This window comes from Natrix helvetica, assembly GCF_964273705.1.
Source record: "Natrix helvetica genome assembly, chromosome: Z".
Taxonomy (NCBI): Eukaryota; Metazoa; Chordata; class Lepidosauria; order Squamata; family Natricidae; genus Natrix; species Natrix helvetica.
In genome coordinates, this window is record NC_138554.1 from 22300550 (window position 1) to 22318781 (window position 18232).

At 42.7% G+C, this 18232-nt stretch overlaps 1 protein-coding gene across 3 annotated transcripts in view; it reads left to right on the forward strand.

Moving 5' to 3' along the window:
* LOC309381271 (myosin-10-like) overlaps window positions 1-18232 on the forward strand; it is an 83754-nt gene extending 65522 nt beyond the window's left edge. For 2 of the 3 annotated variants that reach the window (XM_081932055.1, XM_081932056.1), the window contains 9 exons: window positions 20-232; window positions 1814-1975; window positions 3116-3244; window positions 3573-3661; window positions 5103-5226; window positions 5326-5534; window positions 6527-6635; window positions 7354-7526; window positions 14825-18232. In XM_081932055.1, the coding sequence (XP_081788181.1) occupies window positions 20-232; window positions 1814-1975; window positions 3116-3244; window positions 3573-3661; window positions 5103-5226; window positions 5326-5534; window positions 6527-6635; window positions 7354-7526; window positions 14825-15017 (1401 nt within the window). In that variant the 3' untranslated portion in view covers window positions 15018-18232. Of the gene's footprint in view, window positions 1-19; window positions 233-1813; window positions 1976-3115; window positions 3245-3572; window positions 3662-5102; window positions 5227-5325; window positions 5535-6526; window positions 6636-7353; window positions 7527-10933; window positions 11175-14824 lie in introns of those variants that run through there. The other variant, XM_081932057.1, reaches the window with a different exon arrangement.

An 18232-nucleotide genomic window follows, 5' to 3' on the forward strand; every position in this document is an offset into this window, starting at 1 on the left:
ACTTCTGCTTTGGGATCAGGTGCATGAGCTTGAGCGCTCCAAGCGGGCCTTGGAACAGCAAGTGCAAGAGATGCGAACACAACTGGAGGAACTGGAAGATGAGCTGCAGGCTGCAGAGGACGGGAAGCTGCGCCTGGAGGTCAATATGCAGGCCCTGAAGGCACAGCACGAGAGGGAGCTGCAGAACCGTGATGATGCCAATGATGACAAGAAGAAACTGCTCAGCAAGCAGGTAGGAAGGAGGAGAAGTGGAGGTGTATGGTATGACACACACACACACACACAAATCTGACCAGTCTTTGCTGGCCCAGGTGTGTTTTAAGATCAAGAGGGGGGATTGGGAACTGCTTCATGCAATGTTTCTCCACATTGGCAGCTGGCTGGGGAATTCTGGGAGTTGAAGTCCACACATCTTACAGCTGTCAATGTGGAGAAGCACTTGATGCTCATTCAAAGTAAAGTGTTCCCTGACCATATTTCTGTCAATCACAAACTTCTATCCATTCATCTGGCTTTTTACAATTTCCTAGAGAAGGCTGAGCAAAACTACATCTGCTTTTCCTATGCTACCCATTAACATTTTGACATCTTCACTGAGCAGCTGATCTGCTGAGTTCCCCCCCCCCCTTTTCCTTTTATTTAACTTATTTAGAGGACCTCTTTTTTCTTATTCTTAGCATCCTTTGCTAACTTCAGCTCATCCTGAGCTCTTAGTTTCATGACAGGTCTATAATTCCAAGCTCTCTCTAGGAATTTCTAGCGTTTTACAAAGTTTGTATCTCAATAGATGAAGAGATTATTAAGGTTAAAGAGGCCTTAGTGGCTCTTTAAATCATCTGTGAATTCAGTTAAGTTCATTTGACAGCCCACATCAACTCTGAAGGGTTTGGGGAAGATACAACCCAAGTCTTTTTCTTGGTTGGGCAAGTAATGGTGATGCCAGCTGGGTTCCCCAACTTTGGTACTTTCGAAGTATACAGACTTCAACTCCCAGAATTCTATAGCCAGTATTCGCATTGCTGAGAATGTTGGGAATTGAAGTTCATTCAGTTTCAAATGGCCAAGGTTGAATCAGTATTACTATTATTTGTATTGCCACATGTTTTAATGTAGATTTTTTTCAACAATACCCGGTTTCCTGAAAATAAGACCTCCCCAGATAATAAGCCCAATCGGGGTTTTGAGCGCATGTGCTAAAATAAGCCCTCCCCGAAAATATTGCATAACAGCAGCAGCCATGAGGTGACCACGCTCGCCCCCTCCTGCACCTCAAAAATAATAAGACCTCCCCGAAAATAAGGCCAAGTGCTTATCTCGGGGGTCAAAAAAAAAAAAGACCCTGTCTTATTTTTGGGGAAAACACTGGTATTCTCAAATTCATTGATTTGGAATTCTCATCAGGAGTGGATATTTTTAACCTACGGTGCTACTCCTTCCTTTTTTTGTTTCTGTTCTGTTTGGACAAATCTTATCCTTCAGTTCCTATTTTGTACTTAGGACAATCATGATTAGTAATTTGGTCCTGCCACCCACTCACCTTCTTGATTGGACAATTTCTGAGAGATATAATCCCTTCTGAGAAAGACAGAAAAGGAGCGAAGCGGAAGCAACACCCCTAGTTTATAATGCCCCTTTTAGGATTGCTTTCACTGCTCTATCAAAGTGTGCCTTGTTCTTTCCGAGAAGACCTCTGCGTCTTTTATTCCACTTCTAAGATGCAGCAGGAGAGTGGAGCTTCAGAGCACGCCATAACCTTGACTGTAGATCAAAGTGGCAGCTTTCTGCTGATGCTTTCTCCCTTGCAACACCACAGGTGCGAGAGTTGGAGGCGGAACTGGACGCTGAGAGGAAGCAAAGGGCCCAAGCGCTTGCTGCCCGCAAGAAGTTGGAGATGGATCTTCAGGAAGCCCAGGCACAATTGGATGCAGCTACCAAAGGAAGAGATGAAGCTTTGAAACAGCTGCGCAAGTTGCAGGTATCAATGTAGGCAACCAGGGAGAAAGATCCCGGTTGTTTTTTAAAGGGCTATATTGTATATTGAGTTTTAACTGTCATTGTATAAGAAGTTGTGTTTGTATTCCAAAGAGCTTCCAGGTAAATGTTGGCATGGAGGCTCTCTTTAAATAAGTTAAAAAGAGTAATGTGGTGGAATGTAGTCTGGATTCCCAAGAGGGAGGGGCCTCATTCCAGAGGACCAAGAGGCAGCGAATTTTAGATAGCTTGGTTAGAAGAAAAAAATGTTATGATAGCTCCTTCCTAGAAGTTCTCAGTAAGAGTATATCTTTAATTGATGCAAGGAGTTGCTTTGCGTTGGTGAGATTTCAGTTTACAAGTGAGTAACAATAAAATAAACTGCTTAGAAGTCACTCTGCATGTCTTTCTTGCTTTTGGGAGCCTGGTGGAGAAGAACATATAGTTAGTCTTCATTTAGCAACCACAATTCAGACTGGTTACTGGACATTAAGCAAAGCATTTGCTAAATGAAACTGTGACTGTGCTTATGATCTTACTTTAGCTTTGCTTTATAGACCAGTGAAGGCTATAAATGAGAGGACTGGTCATCGAATTACTTTTTCATTACTGTTGTTAACTGTGAACAGTTGTTAAACGAAGACTATCTGTGTACACACACACACTTGTGTGTGTGTATGAATAATAGTACCCAAAATTAGCTATAAAAACTAATATTACACTGAGCTTGGCGATCAGAAGGGTCGGCAGTTCAGCAGTTTGAATCCCTAGTGCCGCGTAACAGAGTGAGCCCCTGTTACTTATCCCAGCTCCTGCCAACCCAGCAGTTCAAAAGCATGTAAAAATGCAGGTAGAAAAAAAGGGACCATGGGTCTTCGGCATTTAGTCATGCCGGCCACATGACCATGGAGACGTCTTCAGACAGCATTGGCTCTTTGGTTTTGAAACGGAGGTGAGCATTGCCCCCTAGAGTCAGGAATGATTAACACATATGTGTGAGGGGAACTTTTACCTTAGCTATAAAATAATAGTAGAGGTAGTCTCAAATATAGATAATCTCATTGTTTTATACATATATAATATAATCTTATAGTCCTGCCATCGTGATAATCTTCTTCTGCTTTCATTTTTCTCTTAATTCCAGGCCCAGATGAAGGAACTCTGGCGAGAGGTTGAGGAAGCCCGTGCAGCTCGTGAGGAGATTTTTATTCAGTCTCGTGAGAATGAGAAGAAGCTGAAAAATCTGGAGGCAGAACTGCTGCAGCTTCAGGAGGTGAGCAGGAGGCAAGCTGTGAGGTTAAACAGGAATATGAGTCCAGGAGAGATACAGATTTTAATTCCCAGAGAGTCCCAGAGAAGATATGCGCAACATACTGTATATAGTTATTCAATCTGAGCCTCCAAAATACATCACTTAACAAAATAGGATCTCTTAGCTACTGATAAGTGTAAGAAGGGAATCCCTGCTTCGTTGGCAGAAGGTTCTGAATCAGGAGGCAGGGTGAAATATCCTGATTGATCAAAAGTTCTTCCAAGAAGCTAGGTCTCAATTTTTATCCAGGTCACTCCATCTTTTGCTACATGTTTTCCATCACTTGTAGGAACTAGCAGCATCAGAGCGAGCCAAGAGGCAGGCACAACAGGAGCGTGATGACCTGGCAGATGAGCTGGCCAATGGAAACAGTGGCAAGTGAGTGCACAGGAACCGGCTTACTCCCTTATTCCCAACTTCTGAGCTCCATTTTCACCCTTTTGTGTGGAATGGATTGTTCATAATTAATCTGACCCTGGATTGAGTAACAGTCTCTATTCTACAAGTAGTACTTAACTTATGACTACGATCGAGACTGGAATTGGGGTCATCGAGCAGAGCAGTGGTTAAGAAGCAGGTATAGAAAGAGGCAGGCAGACAGGAATTTTAGTGAGCTTTTAGCAGGCAGGCAAGGAACGCATTAAAATTCTTTTCACTGTAGTTTGCAATCTTCCCTTCACGCGTTCCCACTGACTTTTTGGGAAACTGGCAGAGAAGGTTTCAGTGGTGATCACAGGATTGCAGAGCGCTTGGTAACTGGTTGCAAGTGTGAACAGGTTATTAAGCACCCAAATTGAGATCACATGAGCTAAGGGTATGTGTGGGTTTTTTTTTGACGGTTGGAAGTGCTTTAGAAGCCATAAAGCACCCTTTGCAATGTCCTTGTTAATCTAAACAGTCCTTAAGTGAGAACTATCTATAATGATTAATTCTAAAACTGCCATAATGTGTTACTGGTTTTTAGAAAGAACAAGCCGGTGTTCTCTGGATATTTATTTATAGGGGAGAAATGTCCGGACCAAACATAATTTCTAATGTTGGATTTTCCCCCTTACCAGAGGGAGCCCCCTTGTGGAGTATTTTGAGGCTGTTACCATGGCAACTCCACTACGCTGCACAGTAGAATCCATTTTACAGTAGTACAGTAGAATCCATTTAAAGGCACAACAGGCTGAATCTTAACAGAACATGCACCCTGAGATGTGTTAGGAGTGTCTTACCACCCACAGTATTTGTCTCCAGAGAGTAAGTCATCTCTGTACCAAATTTGTTTGAAATTGTTCGAGGCGTTCCAGAGTTAGGCTGGAACATAGACACACACAGCCATTTTTATATAGATAGATTTGTCCATTACTATTAGTCTTTCACTCTGTTGTGTTATCCATTTTTGTGACTGCTTTTAATAAATGTAAAATGCAGTAACAGGGTCAGTCTATATTGACCAGGCTGGTCAAATGTTCAGCAAAGAAAATATGCTGGTGGTGGAACCACAATTAGGGGCTTGTTGTAATGCTGTCATACCCACAGGAGGCAATTAGGGGATAAAGCCAATAAAAGAGATATTTGCTAAATGAAATGAATATGCTAGGAGGGTTTTAGACATTAGAGGGCCATTTTGTCTGACACAGAACCATGTTGTGCAACATCCCTTTCAAGGTTGTGTCCAAAGGATGGCAGACAAGCAATGACTCAGTGGAGCTAAAAATGAATAGTGTAGATTGTAGAAGCAGCCTCAATGTTCTTCTTGAGAATGCCCTCTTAGTTTCCTGCCAGGAACAAAGCCCTAATTTCACCACTGTTGCTTTAATTTCCATTTCAGGTCCGCTCTTCTAGATGAAAAACGCCATTTGGAGGCAAGAATTGCCCAGCTGGAAGAAGAACTGGATGAAGAGCAAAGCAACATGGAACTCATGAATGACCGCTACCGTAAGCTCAGCATGCAGGTAAGACAGCTGCTTCTAAGCAGGTTGAAGCTGGACTGTTAAATCCAGCCAATGCTGAATCCGCCTTCTGATTTCTCCCTCATTCTGTCCTCCGTGCAGGTGGAAACGATCACCACAGAATTGGCAGCAGAGCGCAGCTTCTCTCAGAAGACTGAGAACGCCCGGCAACAGCTGGAGCGCCAGAACAAAGACTTGAGGGCCAAATTGGGTGAGATGGACTCATCTGTGAAGTCCAAGTACAAGTTGGCCATTGCAACTCTGGAGTCCAAGGTGGCCCAGCTAGAAGAACAGCTGGAACAGGAGTCCAGGTGAGGCGATGACAGCAAAACTGCCAGCATTGAATTCTGGGCTCTGAAGATGGCTTGGCAGAATGATTAGAAAGCCATGAGAATAAGAGTCTACATCTCAAGGCTGGTTGCTTTGGAGGGCCAGGTGCCACCCTGAGTATTGTTGGGCTGGTGGTAGTGGATTCCAGGGTGTACTGTGGATGAGCTGTTGATTCAGAGTAGTTGGAGCCATGTCTTGTAAATAACTAGGACTGCGACTTCCTGTTTTCTTTCTCAATTTGAGGGGGTCGGAGTGTTAATTTTTAAGTATATTGTTAAAAACCTGTTTTAGGGCTTATGCTATTATCATATTTTCTGCCTCATGATGGTGACCAGGAAGGTCTTCGAAAGGAAAACAGAGACCACATGTTATCCACCGGTGTTCTACATTTTCATTGTATGGTGAAGAATAACACGTGTGTCCCAAAGGTGCTTCTTCAGCTGTGACTGGGTGGTGGGGAAGAGCTGAAGAAGTCAGAGCTGAAGAAGCTTCTTGCAGGAAAAGCGAAATGTCTTCAAAGAAATACCAGAAAGTCCAGTTGCCTCTTGAAAAAAGCATCTTTGGGACAACCGTGACCTGGATGATTGAGACTCTCCATAGTCAATAACACATGTAGTGTGTATTTGATCCTCCTCCTATATTATAGAGTAGTGTAGTCCAAACCTGGCTACTTTAAGACCTGGGAATATCAACTCCCAAAATCTCCAGCCTACCATCAAGTCCACAGGCCTTTAAAGTCGCCAAGTTGGACACCTCTACAGAACTCTAGAAATACACTCCTGAGTGGTGGCTGAAGGACAAGGAAGACTCATTGGTTGTATTCATATTGGTGAAATAAGCCCATTTAATCCATTGTAAAAGTAAGCTAATTGTGACTCCTAAATCCACTTGATTTCAATGGCTCTGCTCTAGATAATGAATGACTCAGTGTGGGTTCATCCATTCCTTCTTACATTTCCCTCTTCTTTCCTAGAGAGAGGATGCTGTCGGGAAAACTTGTGAGGAGGGCAGAGAAGAAACTCAAGGAAGTGCTTCTGCAGGTTGATGAAGAGAGGAGAAATGCTGACCAGTATAAAGATCAGGTATGTTGTAAATGTGCTAACCAGTAATGGGATTCAAAATTTTTTACTACTGGTTCTGTGAGGGTGGCTTGGTGGGCGTGATGTGGCTTGGTGAGCGTGGCGGGGGAAGGATACTGCAAAATTCTCATTCCCTCCCCACTTCTGGGGAAAGGCTACTGCAAAACTGGCTAAATACCACCTCTGGTGCTAACCTAATGTTTTTCAAAGGTGACCACTTTAAAATGTGTGCACTTCACCTCCCAGAATGCCACAGCCAGCATCTTAAAAGTGGTCATGTTTGAAAAACCTTGGGCTAAACTATCCTTATCTTTTTTTCATCCTGGACAGTGTGCTCAGGGTTCAGCTATTGGAAAGGATGAAAGAGTAAGAAGAGTAAACTTGTTTTTGAAAAGTGCCATGCAAATTATCTGTTTTCCTATTTCGCCACCATGATCACCACCACCACATGCCTTTATTTTGCATGATTTAAGCATTAAAAATAAAATAAGCAAGCTACACCACAAAGAAAGTTAAAACTGTGTATGTAGAAATAAGTCTCGCTAAGAAGCATTTAAAGCAATCACCGGATGCATTCTGGGAAATCTTTTCTCATTTTTAAAACTTTTGATACAAAAATGCTGAGGCCCCTTAAGTGTTGAACTTGCACAGAATTATGCTGTAAGTTTCTTTATCTCGGGAGCATTGATTTAGGCTTCCCTCTGTGGCTTTTTTTGGGCAGGCTGAAAAAGGCCACCTGCGGCTGAAACAGCTGAAGCGTCAGCTGGAGGAGGCGGAAGAAGAGGCCTCGCGGGCCAATGCCAGCCGTCGTCGCATGCAGCGAGAACTTGAGGATGTCACCGAATCAGCAGAATCCATGAATCGCGAAGTCACCAGCCTGCGGAATCGCCTCAGGTGAGTAGCGCCGTATGGTCAAGACTCGGCAATACAGGTAGTTCTCACTTAATAATGGCAGATGGACTGGAATTTATCTTGTAAAGAGCCATGTCACATATCTGTGGCACTTAACAACGGAAATCCCGGCGCTTCTGGTTGCCTTTAGCAAATCATGCTAAAGATCATTAAGCAAGGATGTCACATGGTTGCCATTAGCAACCTCCTGCCAGCTTCCCTATTGGTTTGCTTGTAGGGAGCCAGCAAAGATGGCTGCAAATGGCGATCACATGACTGCAGGGACACTGCAACTGACCTAAAACCTTGAACGGTGTAACTACCATTCATTCAGCACCGTTGTAAGTTTGATTGGTCGCTGAATAAGTGGTTGTTAAACGAGGACCACCTTTAATTGAGTTAAAAAGCAGTATGCTTCTCTATAATGTTTTCAAATCTAGGAATGGTTATCCTGCTAATCTCTCTCTCTCTCTGTGTGTCTTTTATGCTCATGGACACTGTATATTTTTGTCCCTATCCTTCCTCTTTTTGCTCTGTTCACTATTTCTGCCTCCCCTCTAGTCTATTTGTAAATATGCTACAGCAAGGATAGACAACTTGGTTCTGGCAGATGTTTTGGATTACAAGATCCCACACCATTATGCAAATCCAAACCATCTGGAGGTCACCTACATCTGGAGTATAGAATATTAATTCAGTGCCAGAAGGAGAGGGATGGGGAGAGAGAGAGAGAGAGAGAGGGAGGGAGGGAGGGAGGGAGGGAGGGAGGGAGGGAGAGAGAGAGAGAGAGAGAGAGAGAGAGAGAGAGAGAGAGAGAGAATGGCTAGGAAATCCTGGGAGCTGTAAATTCACATCTGGAAGTTGCCCACGTAGGCAAACACTGGTTCATTTCATGGCCTCAGAACATCTGGTTAAAAAATAAGAAGCTGCAGCCAGATGCAGCGTGACCTTTTAATAGGAGAAAAAGCGAGAGCAGGATAGTTTGAGAACAGCAGTGCCACCAGAGGGTGCAACCATTCTGTGCAATATTTTCTACATTTCTGTGTGTACAACAGGAGCGAATTATTTTTTACAGGTAGTCCTCAACCTATGATCACAGTTGAGCCCAAAATGTATGTGGCTAAGTGAGAAATTTGTTAAGTGAGTTTTGCCCCATTTTACGACTTTTCTCACGACATTTGTTAAGAACTGCAGTTCTTAAATTAGTAACACAGCTGTTAAGCAAATCTGGCTTCCCCCATTGACTTTGCTTGTTGGAAGGTCACCAGAGGAGATCACATGACTCCGGGACTCTGCAACCGTCATAAATATGAGTCCATTGTCACGGGACCATAGGGATGCTGCAACGGTCGTAAGTGTTAAAAATGGTCATAAGTCACTTTTTTCAGTGCCGTTGTAACTTCGGACGGTCACTAAGTCCATTTTTGAAGTCGAGGACTACCTATTTTATATTTTTTTCTTAGTCTATCTTTCTGGAAGAATTCCATGAACCACGTGGGGTATTTAGAACATGCATAACAGCTTTCTTCAACCTGTTTCTCTCCAGAAATGTTGTTGCTTAACTCCCATAAACTCTTCCAGTATAGAATTTTAGCTTTTTTGAAGAATTCTACTGAGAATATAAGATCTAAAACAGTGGTGGGCAGCTATGGCAACTTTACAACCTGTGGACTTCAACTCCCAGAATGCCTGAGCCAGCCATGTTAAAGTCCACAGGTCGTAAAGTTGTTATAATTGCCCACCTGATCTAAAAGGTTTTCTGTTTTATCTATAGAAGGGACAACAACAGTCATATGCTTATTGTTAGGGAGCCTGAAATATGACAGTAGTTTTATACGGATCAGTGGTACGCTGCTGTTTCTCCAAGGGGTTTGTAGAAGTCTGTGTGAGGTGGGCCATAGTGACTAGATTAAGGTCAGTCGCTCAGATTTATCCTCAATTGTGCTTGATTTGACTTTAGACCTCTCTAAGTCAAATTCAGCACTCTGTATTGGCAACCTGATTCTGGTAGTGCTGGAGATGTAAAGCAAGTACAGATAGTCCTCAACTTACGACCAGTCACTTAGCAACTATTCATGGTTACAATGGACCTCCGTTGGGGCTACTTATGACCTGGATTTGAAGTTACGATGGATGTGTGTGTGTCCCCCAGTTACATGACCAAAAATTGAGTGATTGGCAACACAGACCCATTTACGGCTGTTCGCATGTCCCATAATCACACGACCATATTTTACAACAGTTTTACCAAAACCCGGCACTTCCAATTTTTGGCAAAATAATAGTGAACTAATGATTTCCTTAATGACAACATTGCACACATAATGACTGTGACATTCATTTAATGACCGGTGATCCGTTTAACACCTACTGCAAAAAAAGGTTGTAAAAATCATTTTATGACTATCAGAACTTACAACCATGATGGGCAGGCTCCATTACAGTCATACGTCAGGGATTACCTGTAAGAATCCCTTGCCCAAAGGTGATATACAGTAGTCCTTGACTTGTGACCACAACTGAGCTCAAAATGTCCCTTGCTATGCAGGACAGTTTTGCCCAGATGATCTTTCCTGCCACATTTGTTAAGTGAATCACTGCTGTTGTTAAGTTAGTGAGACGGTTGTTAAGTGAATCTGGCTTCCCCATTGACTTTGCTTGTCAGAAGATCGCAGCAAAAAAAAAAAAAAAAAAATGACCCCGGGACACTGCAAACGGTCATAAATACATGCCAAATGCCAAGCATCTGAATTTTGATCACGTGATCATGGGGATGCTGCAATTGTCATACTATGTTTTTTGTTGCTATTGTAACTTCAAACATTCACTAGACGAATGGTTAGTCAGGGGTGTCCAAACTTGGGAACTTTAAGACTTGTGGACTTCAACTCCCAGAATTCCCCAGCCAGCTATGAGTTATAAGTGAACTACCTTTAGTTCCATTTCCCTGATTGCAGCCATTTTAAAACCTGATGTTCTGGAGATTCTGCACACTTTCTAATCCTTTCCCACAAATGAGAGGCTTATTCTGTAGCCGTTTTAAGTCTTCAGTCTACCCCCAATTTAAAATCACTCAATTCTTTATGTAAACCAGGGGTGTCAAACTTGCTACGTCATCTTGTTGTCACGTGTCATATTGCGACTTCCCCCCTCCCCTTTGATAAAACAGGGGTGGGCGTGGCCAGCACATGAGGCATCTTGCGTGCGAGGTGCAGGTTTGACTCCCCTGATCTAAAGCAACTATTCTTCTGCCTAAAAACCTGAATTGCCTACCTCACACCCCTCTTGTTTCCTTTTTGATGCTGCTTCTCCTCTTTCAATGTGGTGTTTTTTCCAGATCATGTGTTCATGTTTGCATATTTCCTTTTTTTTTTCCTTTCTTCCATCTCATCCTTTTCTCGACTCAACAGCAAGTTAGAACGACGTCAACGGAAGTATGTTCTCACTCTCCCCCTTCACCCTCCTCCCCATGTTCTGCATGTGTGTGTTGTGTATTTTTGAGGTGGGATTGTGTATATGCGTGGGTGTGCACTTGCAACACAAAAATTCTCTGCTTCCCTGTTCCCAGTTAAGTTAAAACAGACTTGAAAGCTGAGATCCATGATTTGCTGGCTTCCTGTTTTTATTTTTTTAGCACAAAATGTAGCCGTAGGACACTCCCAATTTATGACTGGAGGAAGGGGTGCTTAATTCTTTCTCTCATGTAAAGAAAATGTCTCATGTAAGGCAAGTTATTTGTCGAAGTACGCTAACCCAGGTTTCTCAGGCTGTGGATGTAGAAACTGAGGAGGTGGGGGGAGGATCCTTTTTAATTCAAGAAGAATTGAATTTGGGACTTTCTGTGAACAAAGTCTGTGCTGTACCACTGAGTTGCAGTCCATAATGTTTGCATGCACGTGTACACAACACAAGCACTCAGATTCACAAACATTATTAAACTGCAACTCTGGAAGATCAAGTGACTTCCTTATGAGACTTCCAATGTTTTCCAACCTTCTGCTTATTTGTTTTCTGGCCCATTCTTCAAGGAAATGAGAAAGGCATGCATAGATCTCTCACACTGCTTTAGCTTCACCACAACCTAGGAAGAGGGCTGAGTGGTCAGTCTTTATGGCTGAGTTGTGATTTGAACCCAAGTCTTTAGCGTTCTTTTCTTCTCAAGCTGTAAGTATGCTCCCCCTTATTTTTCCAACGCTGATGCAGCTGGGAGACAGGAACTAGTCAGTGGCACAAAGTTTAAGATTTAATCACTTCCTCCTCCAGTCCTGCTATACAAGTCAGTTTGATTTGTGGGCTCTTTCATTGCTTCCCCCTGTGTTTTTTGCCAGGCCCAATATGTCTGCTTTGGCCATCAGCGAAAACTGCTGGAATGCTTGCTTGATGCATCTGGCAACTTTGAACCCCAGGCCAAAGAATGCTTAAACTGTAGCAGGAGAAGGCAGGGAGAGCTTGCTATTCGTGTGAGCTTATAGAGGTGGCTAGCTATCCCAGCAAAAGTGGTGAGATACAAAAGTGCTGTGTTAGCTTGTGCTAGCTCTTCTTTGTGGCTTCTCTCCAGTAGCAAAGAATCCTTGTGATTGTGGTAAGTGCTGCTTTCCTTTGAACAGCTTCTGTGGATTTAGGACCCAGCCAAGGGGGTTAATGGATAGAACGTATTCTGCAATCAAGGACATTTTCCTCCTTTCCCAGAGAACAATGCTTCTCCTTTGGCTTTGCTGCTGCCTATCAATAGTCATATCCTCAAACAAAGGAGAGAGAACAAAAAGCATTGGCAATTTGAGAGTTCAGGTTTAAAACGTGGGAAAGAGCGAGACTGTGGATTGCCAGTGGCAGCAATATCCTTGGCACCACAGAGTTGGTAACTCTCTTACTAATAACTTTAAAGAACACATTTAAACTTGTATGCATTGCTTGGAAACTGTTTTGATGAGCTGTTTACATATCAGTGCTTGTATATAACATATAACTTCAAAAGCATTTTTTTCTTGCATACTGGCATTATCCTAAATTTCATAGTATGAAAAAACAAAACCCCAAGCCTTATTAGTACTGGTATATTTCCTAATAAACCAAGCGCAGGTTAAAATCTCTAAATTGAGATATTGTAATTCACCAAAAAGGGCTTTATATTGAGGAGTGGAGTTGCTATCCTCCCCCCCCCCCCCAAAAAAAAACACACACACCATAGAATACATCCTCTCTTATATTCTTACGTCTTGTAGGATCCTTGGTGCTCTCTAAGCTTGGCTGTTTTCTTGCAGACGTTTCATTACCAAGCTAGGTAACATCATCAGTGTTTGGGATTTGTTCTCATTTTATATACTAATAGTTTGCACTGTCAATGTTGATGGGGATGGTCTTGGTGGTACCCCAATCAAGGAACAGCTAAACAAAGTAACAGTAGACAACAGCCCAATAAAGGAATGACCAAAACCACTCCCACCAACAGTGACAGAGCAAGTCACTAATTTATAAAATGAGAACAAATTCCACACCCTACTGATGATGTTACTTACTTTGGTAATGAAATGCCTGCAAAAAAAAAAAAACCCCAATCAAGTTCAATCCTCAGCTACAAATATTCTCTCTTCTTGGTATTCTCATATGTTAATAAATTCTTTTTTGCCCACATTGATTTGGTTTTTTGGGCAGGATGCCTAAATGTAAGGTAATAACAGTGTAATAACCATTTAATGCTGACTGACAAAGTGTGCTTATATATTTGGGGGGCCTCCTGAGCTCGTTCTTGGCCCTTTCTTAAAACCTCCTAATTGTTTAACATTCAACCTGGCACAACATTAATAATTAATCACCCCTCAGCCTTAATCATCTCTTTCTCATGAAAGATAAAGCAATGCCTTAATTACTGGGTTTCTCTTTTTCCTTATGAAATAGCACAATTTCACATTGAAAAAGGAAAAAAAATGAAACTAGTTATTACAGAGACGCACATAGGCACACACTGTGAACCGGTGAAAATTTTTACCCGTGTATTACTGTGTTGAACAGAAAGCAGTCAGAAGGCAAAAGTTTTGGAAACTTAATTAGTTTTGAGAGCCTCCTCTGAGGGAATATACAAGGGTCTTGCTTGTGGAGACAGCCAGTGTGCAGCCACAATATTAGATTATCCGATGCAGACAGTGCCGCAGAAATGCTGAATTGTGGAAGTTATCAGAAATCAGGTATTAGAAACAGAAGTCAAAACATCCCTGCGTCCCACCAAGACACTGGATAGGAGAGGAACATGAGTGGAACAGGTTGCCAAATAGAGACCTACATTGTAGATACAACCTACATTTCCCTCAACTTTCAGAGAAAATGAATGAGGCTGACCTTGGTTATGGTGCTCCCAGAATGCAGATGGCAGCTACTACTCTCTGCATCTCTTTAGTGTCTGCCCTGCTTTGCTTGGCATTAGCAGCCTGATTGGCTGCGGCTTTAAACTGAACATTTGGAGCTGTGTTAAGAGTTTGCACACATTTGGGCAAATCCTGTAGGTAAAATGCTTTTAGCTTCTTTGAAGTTGGCAAAAGAAAACAAACGAGATAATAATATACATCACTCTGTTAGCTAAGCCAGAACTAGAGAAGGCAAAGTAACTGAACATACAATATTTTGGGGGTTGTCTATTTTGTTTTCTTTTACCAAATTCAAAGAAGCTAATATCTATATCTATTTATCTCTGTATCTATATCTATCTGTATATGTCTGTCTATCTATCTATCTATCTATCTATCTATCTATCTATCTATCTATCTATCTATCTATCATCTAGTCATCCATCAATCCATCCATCTATCTATCTCTAAAGATAAAGGTAAAGGTTCCCCTTGTGTATATGTGCTAGTCGCTCCTGACTCGAAGAGCCAGCGCTGTCTGAAGATGTCTCCGTGGTCATGTGGCCAGCATGACTAAACTGCGAAGGCGCACGGAACGCTGTTACCTTCTCACCAAAGATGGTGCCTATTTTTTTCTACTTGCATTTTCACATGCTTTCGAACTGCTGGGTTGCCAGAAGCTGGGACAAGTAACATTACACGGCACATGGGATTCATATTGCCGAACTGCCAACATTTCTGATCGATCAGCGTCTTAGCCACTGAGCCACTGCATCCCTGATATCTCTCTTTATCTGTCTGTCTGTCCGTCTAACATATACATATATATCGGGGAGGGGGTGTCTATGTGTTATACAGAGGGGAAAGTTCAGCTTCTAAACAGGATGTTAGCTCAGGTTCTGTGTGTTAGATGTGATATAACAGTGACGTCTCCCTTCTCTCTCCTCTCCTGTCCATTTGCAGGCGCACACCTCTCACCTTCACCAGCCGCACTGTGCGGCAGGTCTTCCGTCTTGACGGCGTCTCAGACGAGGAGACCGAGGACCCCGAGAGCGACTCCCCATCTACAAACCACCAGCCTTCCCAGCCCCTGGGTCCCTCCTCCCAAGGCCAGTCCCCAGTACCTGCTGCCGAGGAGCCAGCCCAGACTCAATAAATGGGAAGAGTCCGACTCCCGTCGGATGGGGTGGGAGAGAATAGGGGCCCTACCCTTGCACAATGTCTGACAGCGCTAAAGAAAACACTCCCCCCTGCCTCCCTCCCTCCCTTCTTCCCACTTGCAATCTTGGATCTCCCAGCAATCTCTTTGTATCCAGCTGCACTTTAATATCAGTCACCCCTGAGGGGTGGAAAATGGGGAAGGGAGGAGAAGGAAAATGGGGGTGGGGGGTGTTGTTTCTGGATTTTCACTCTGTTCTTCTTAATGAAACACCCACCAGCCCCAACTCAAATAGCCATTGTTTTCTCTTGCACCTTTTATTCCCCCGACCATTTTCTTCTTCTTTTTCCAACTCTAGTCTGAACATGCAAAAGATTCCCAGCCCTCAGTTAAAGAGGAAACGGGGCAGCCAAGTGGTTCATGGACACAACACAGGGTGGGAAAGGAATGGCCCTTTGCCACTGAGCTGCGGCTTCTTGGTAAAGTTGCTGGTGTTGAGATGCCTTCAGCTTTTCCACAGAGACACACCCCACCCCCTCCCTCTATATACCACTGAGAGGCAGCAATGCTCGGGGTGCCTTCTGCTCCCCCCGACCCCTAATTTCCCTGCTTCATCTCAATCCTAGTTTTGGGCTCCTGGGGACAAGGTGTGCTGCAAAGCCTTCTCAGGTTCCTTCACTTGGAGGAGGTCCAGATTTGATCATCTCTGCTTCTTCCAGCAGACTTGGCTTGCTGGAGTTAACTTTGACTCTCCATTTGCTGCTAGAACCTGCCCAGGTCTGGGCTAACAGGAGTAAATGAACTGAAAACCATTCATCTCAGCTTGCCTCCTCTGTTCTGAAGGGGGATTTGGATGCCATCCTCTCTGCATATCATGGCCAGCAGCCAAAAGAGCACTTTGATCTGTCACCCCCTCAATCCCTTACTGGTAATATTGCTGAAACTGCTATGGTGGTGATGGGTGATTAAAAAAGAAAAAGAAAAAAGAAAAACCTATGACAATAAAATTAGGATTTGCAAACCCTGTAGGCAAAAATAACCAGGATAACCTCGAAATTATATCCTAGCCTACCCTTCCTCAATTGGAAGGCTACCCATTGTTGGGATGACACTGCCTTTTTGGGAGGGGGAGAGAAATCAGAGAAGGAGAAGGCTCTTATTTACTTATTTCACTTTGTTTAATTGCATGTGAGTAGACTTTAGACAGGAAGTCCTTGACTTATAGCCATTTGTTTAGTGACCATTAGAAATTGCAATGGCACTGAAAAAAGTGATTTACAATCGGTCCTCACACTTACAACCAGTCCTCGCACTTACAACCTTTGCAGCTTCCCCACAGTCACGTGATCAGGTCCTTGGCCCCCACTGGCATCTATTTCCGAAGATTTGCAGCATCCCAGAATCATGCGATTGCTATTTGCTACCCTCCCACCCAGCTGGCTTCTGACAGAGTCAACAAGAGTAGTCAGATTCGCTTAAAGACCACATGATTCTCTTATCTGCAGTGATTTACTTTAACAACTGAGGCAAAAAAAGAGGGGGAGCTACTCTCTTAACCACCATCTTGTTTAGCAGTGGAAATTCTGATCACAATTTTGATTCCAATTGGAGGAATAGTTGCATGCAACAAATGTTGAGTCTCCGTTCTGAACATAAGCATTCGGTAAAAGCTGCAGCAACATCAAAAACGACACGCACCACATCACTTGCCCTTCTCTGTGGACATGCATTAATTGCTTTCCCAACAAAAAGAGGGATAACAAGTAGAGATATAACTTTAAAAGAAACCAGGTTGTCTCTCCACTTATTTCTTCTGATCTGCATATGCTGCTTCTGCTTCTGTCCCTTGTAAGCCACTTGTCACAATCATTTACTTTCATACCTGAGGCTACTTTTGCTACCTACACAACTCCTTACCAGAATAAAAGTCCCCAAATTCTCTATCACCGCCACTCCCAAATTCAAACATCGGGCTTCATGGTAAGACAGATGGAATTAAACATTGTATAATTATAATCCAACAGGGTATTCTTGCATTATAGAGCAGAGATTCGGAGACGATTTGCCAAAAATAAATTATAGGCTCCCTGCTTGCAACACTATAAAGCCTGATCAATATTTGCATTCCCTTATTTTAGGAATAACAAGTGCCTCACTATGGAGACCTAGTGCTATTTAGCACATTCAGTAACTTGTGTACAATACAAAGATAGCAGGCATGTGGGGAAAATATGCGTGAAAATGCATGATTAGCGTCTCTTGCAATCCATTTTTGGAAGCTTCCATCTAGGAAAACAAGTGTCCATTGTATGGAGCAGCCCTTGTCATAAGATGCGGAAGGAAAGCGCATTGCGAGCCCTGTGAGTTTGCCCCACTGCAGCTTCTGACTTTAATTCCTTAGCAGTGGTGCACATTCCATGCCACATTCATTGCACGCCCTTTTATTTATTAGGACAAAGCTACAGCTGACAAGTTATTGGTAGGCCCCAAGTTTGAGACATCGCAATCCAATCCTATGCATGTTTATTCAGAAGCTGGACTCCCTGCATTAGAAGGGGCTTACTCCAAAGTTAAGTGTATAAAATACCAGTTGTGAACCTAATAACAATACCTAGCACTTACATAGCACTTTAGTGTGTTTGAAGGATTTCACTTGGTATAAAGGTTGAACTTAACCTCTGATGTGCACCTTTTTATAAAGTAGCAGCAAATGGGTAGCAAAGGAAAAAAAATACAAGTCTAGCTTAATTCTGCACTTAAGAGTTTACTACTAAGGGTTTGCAAATCTTAGCTTGGACTCATAGTAACTCATCCAGAGGTTTGTGCTTCTCTGGAACGAGGAATTGGCTCTGGAGGTGGGCCTGCCTTCTCTCTCTCTAAATATATATATATATTTATATATATTTTCGGCATGGTAGTTTCTTGTCTTAATTTGTTTTAATTCTGTCTTATTTTTTTTTCTAACAAAAGTCCCCTCCCCCTTTGAACAACATTGTTTTACTTCAAACCCAGTGGGTTTGCATTTTTTAAAAATATTTTTGTCTCCCTCTTCTTTTTTTCTTTGCTGTTTGAATCTGTTTGGAATTTTCTTATCCTAATGTAAAGGGCCATAGCAAATACCCTGCTCTTTTTTGTTTTGTTTTGTTAAAAAAGAAAAAAAAAGTACTTTCTAAGAAAAAGTATGACTTCTATTAAAAATTCATCTCAGATAA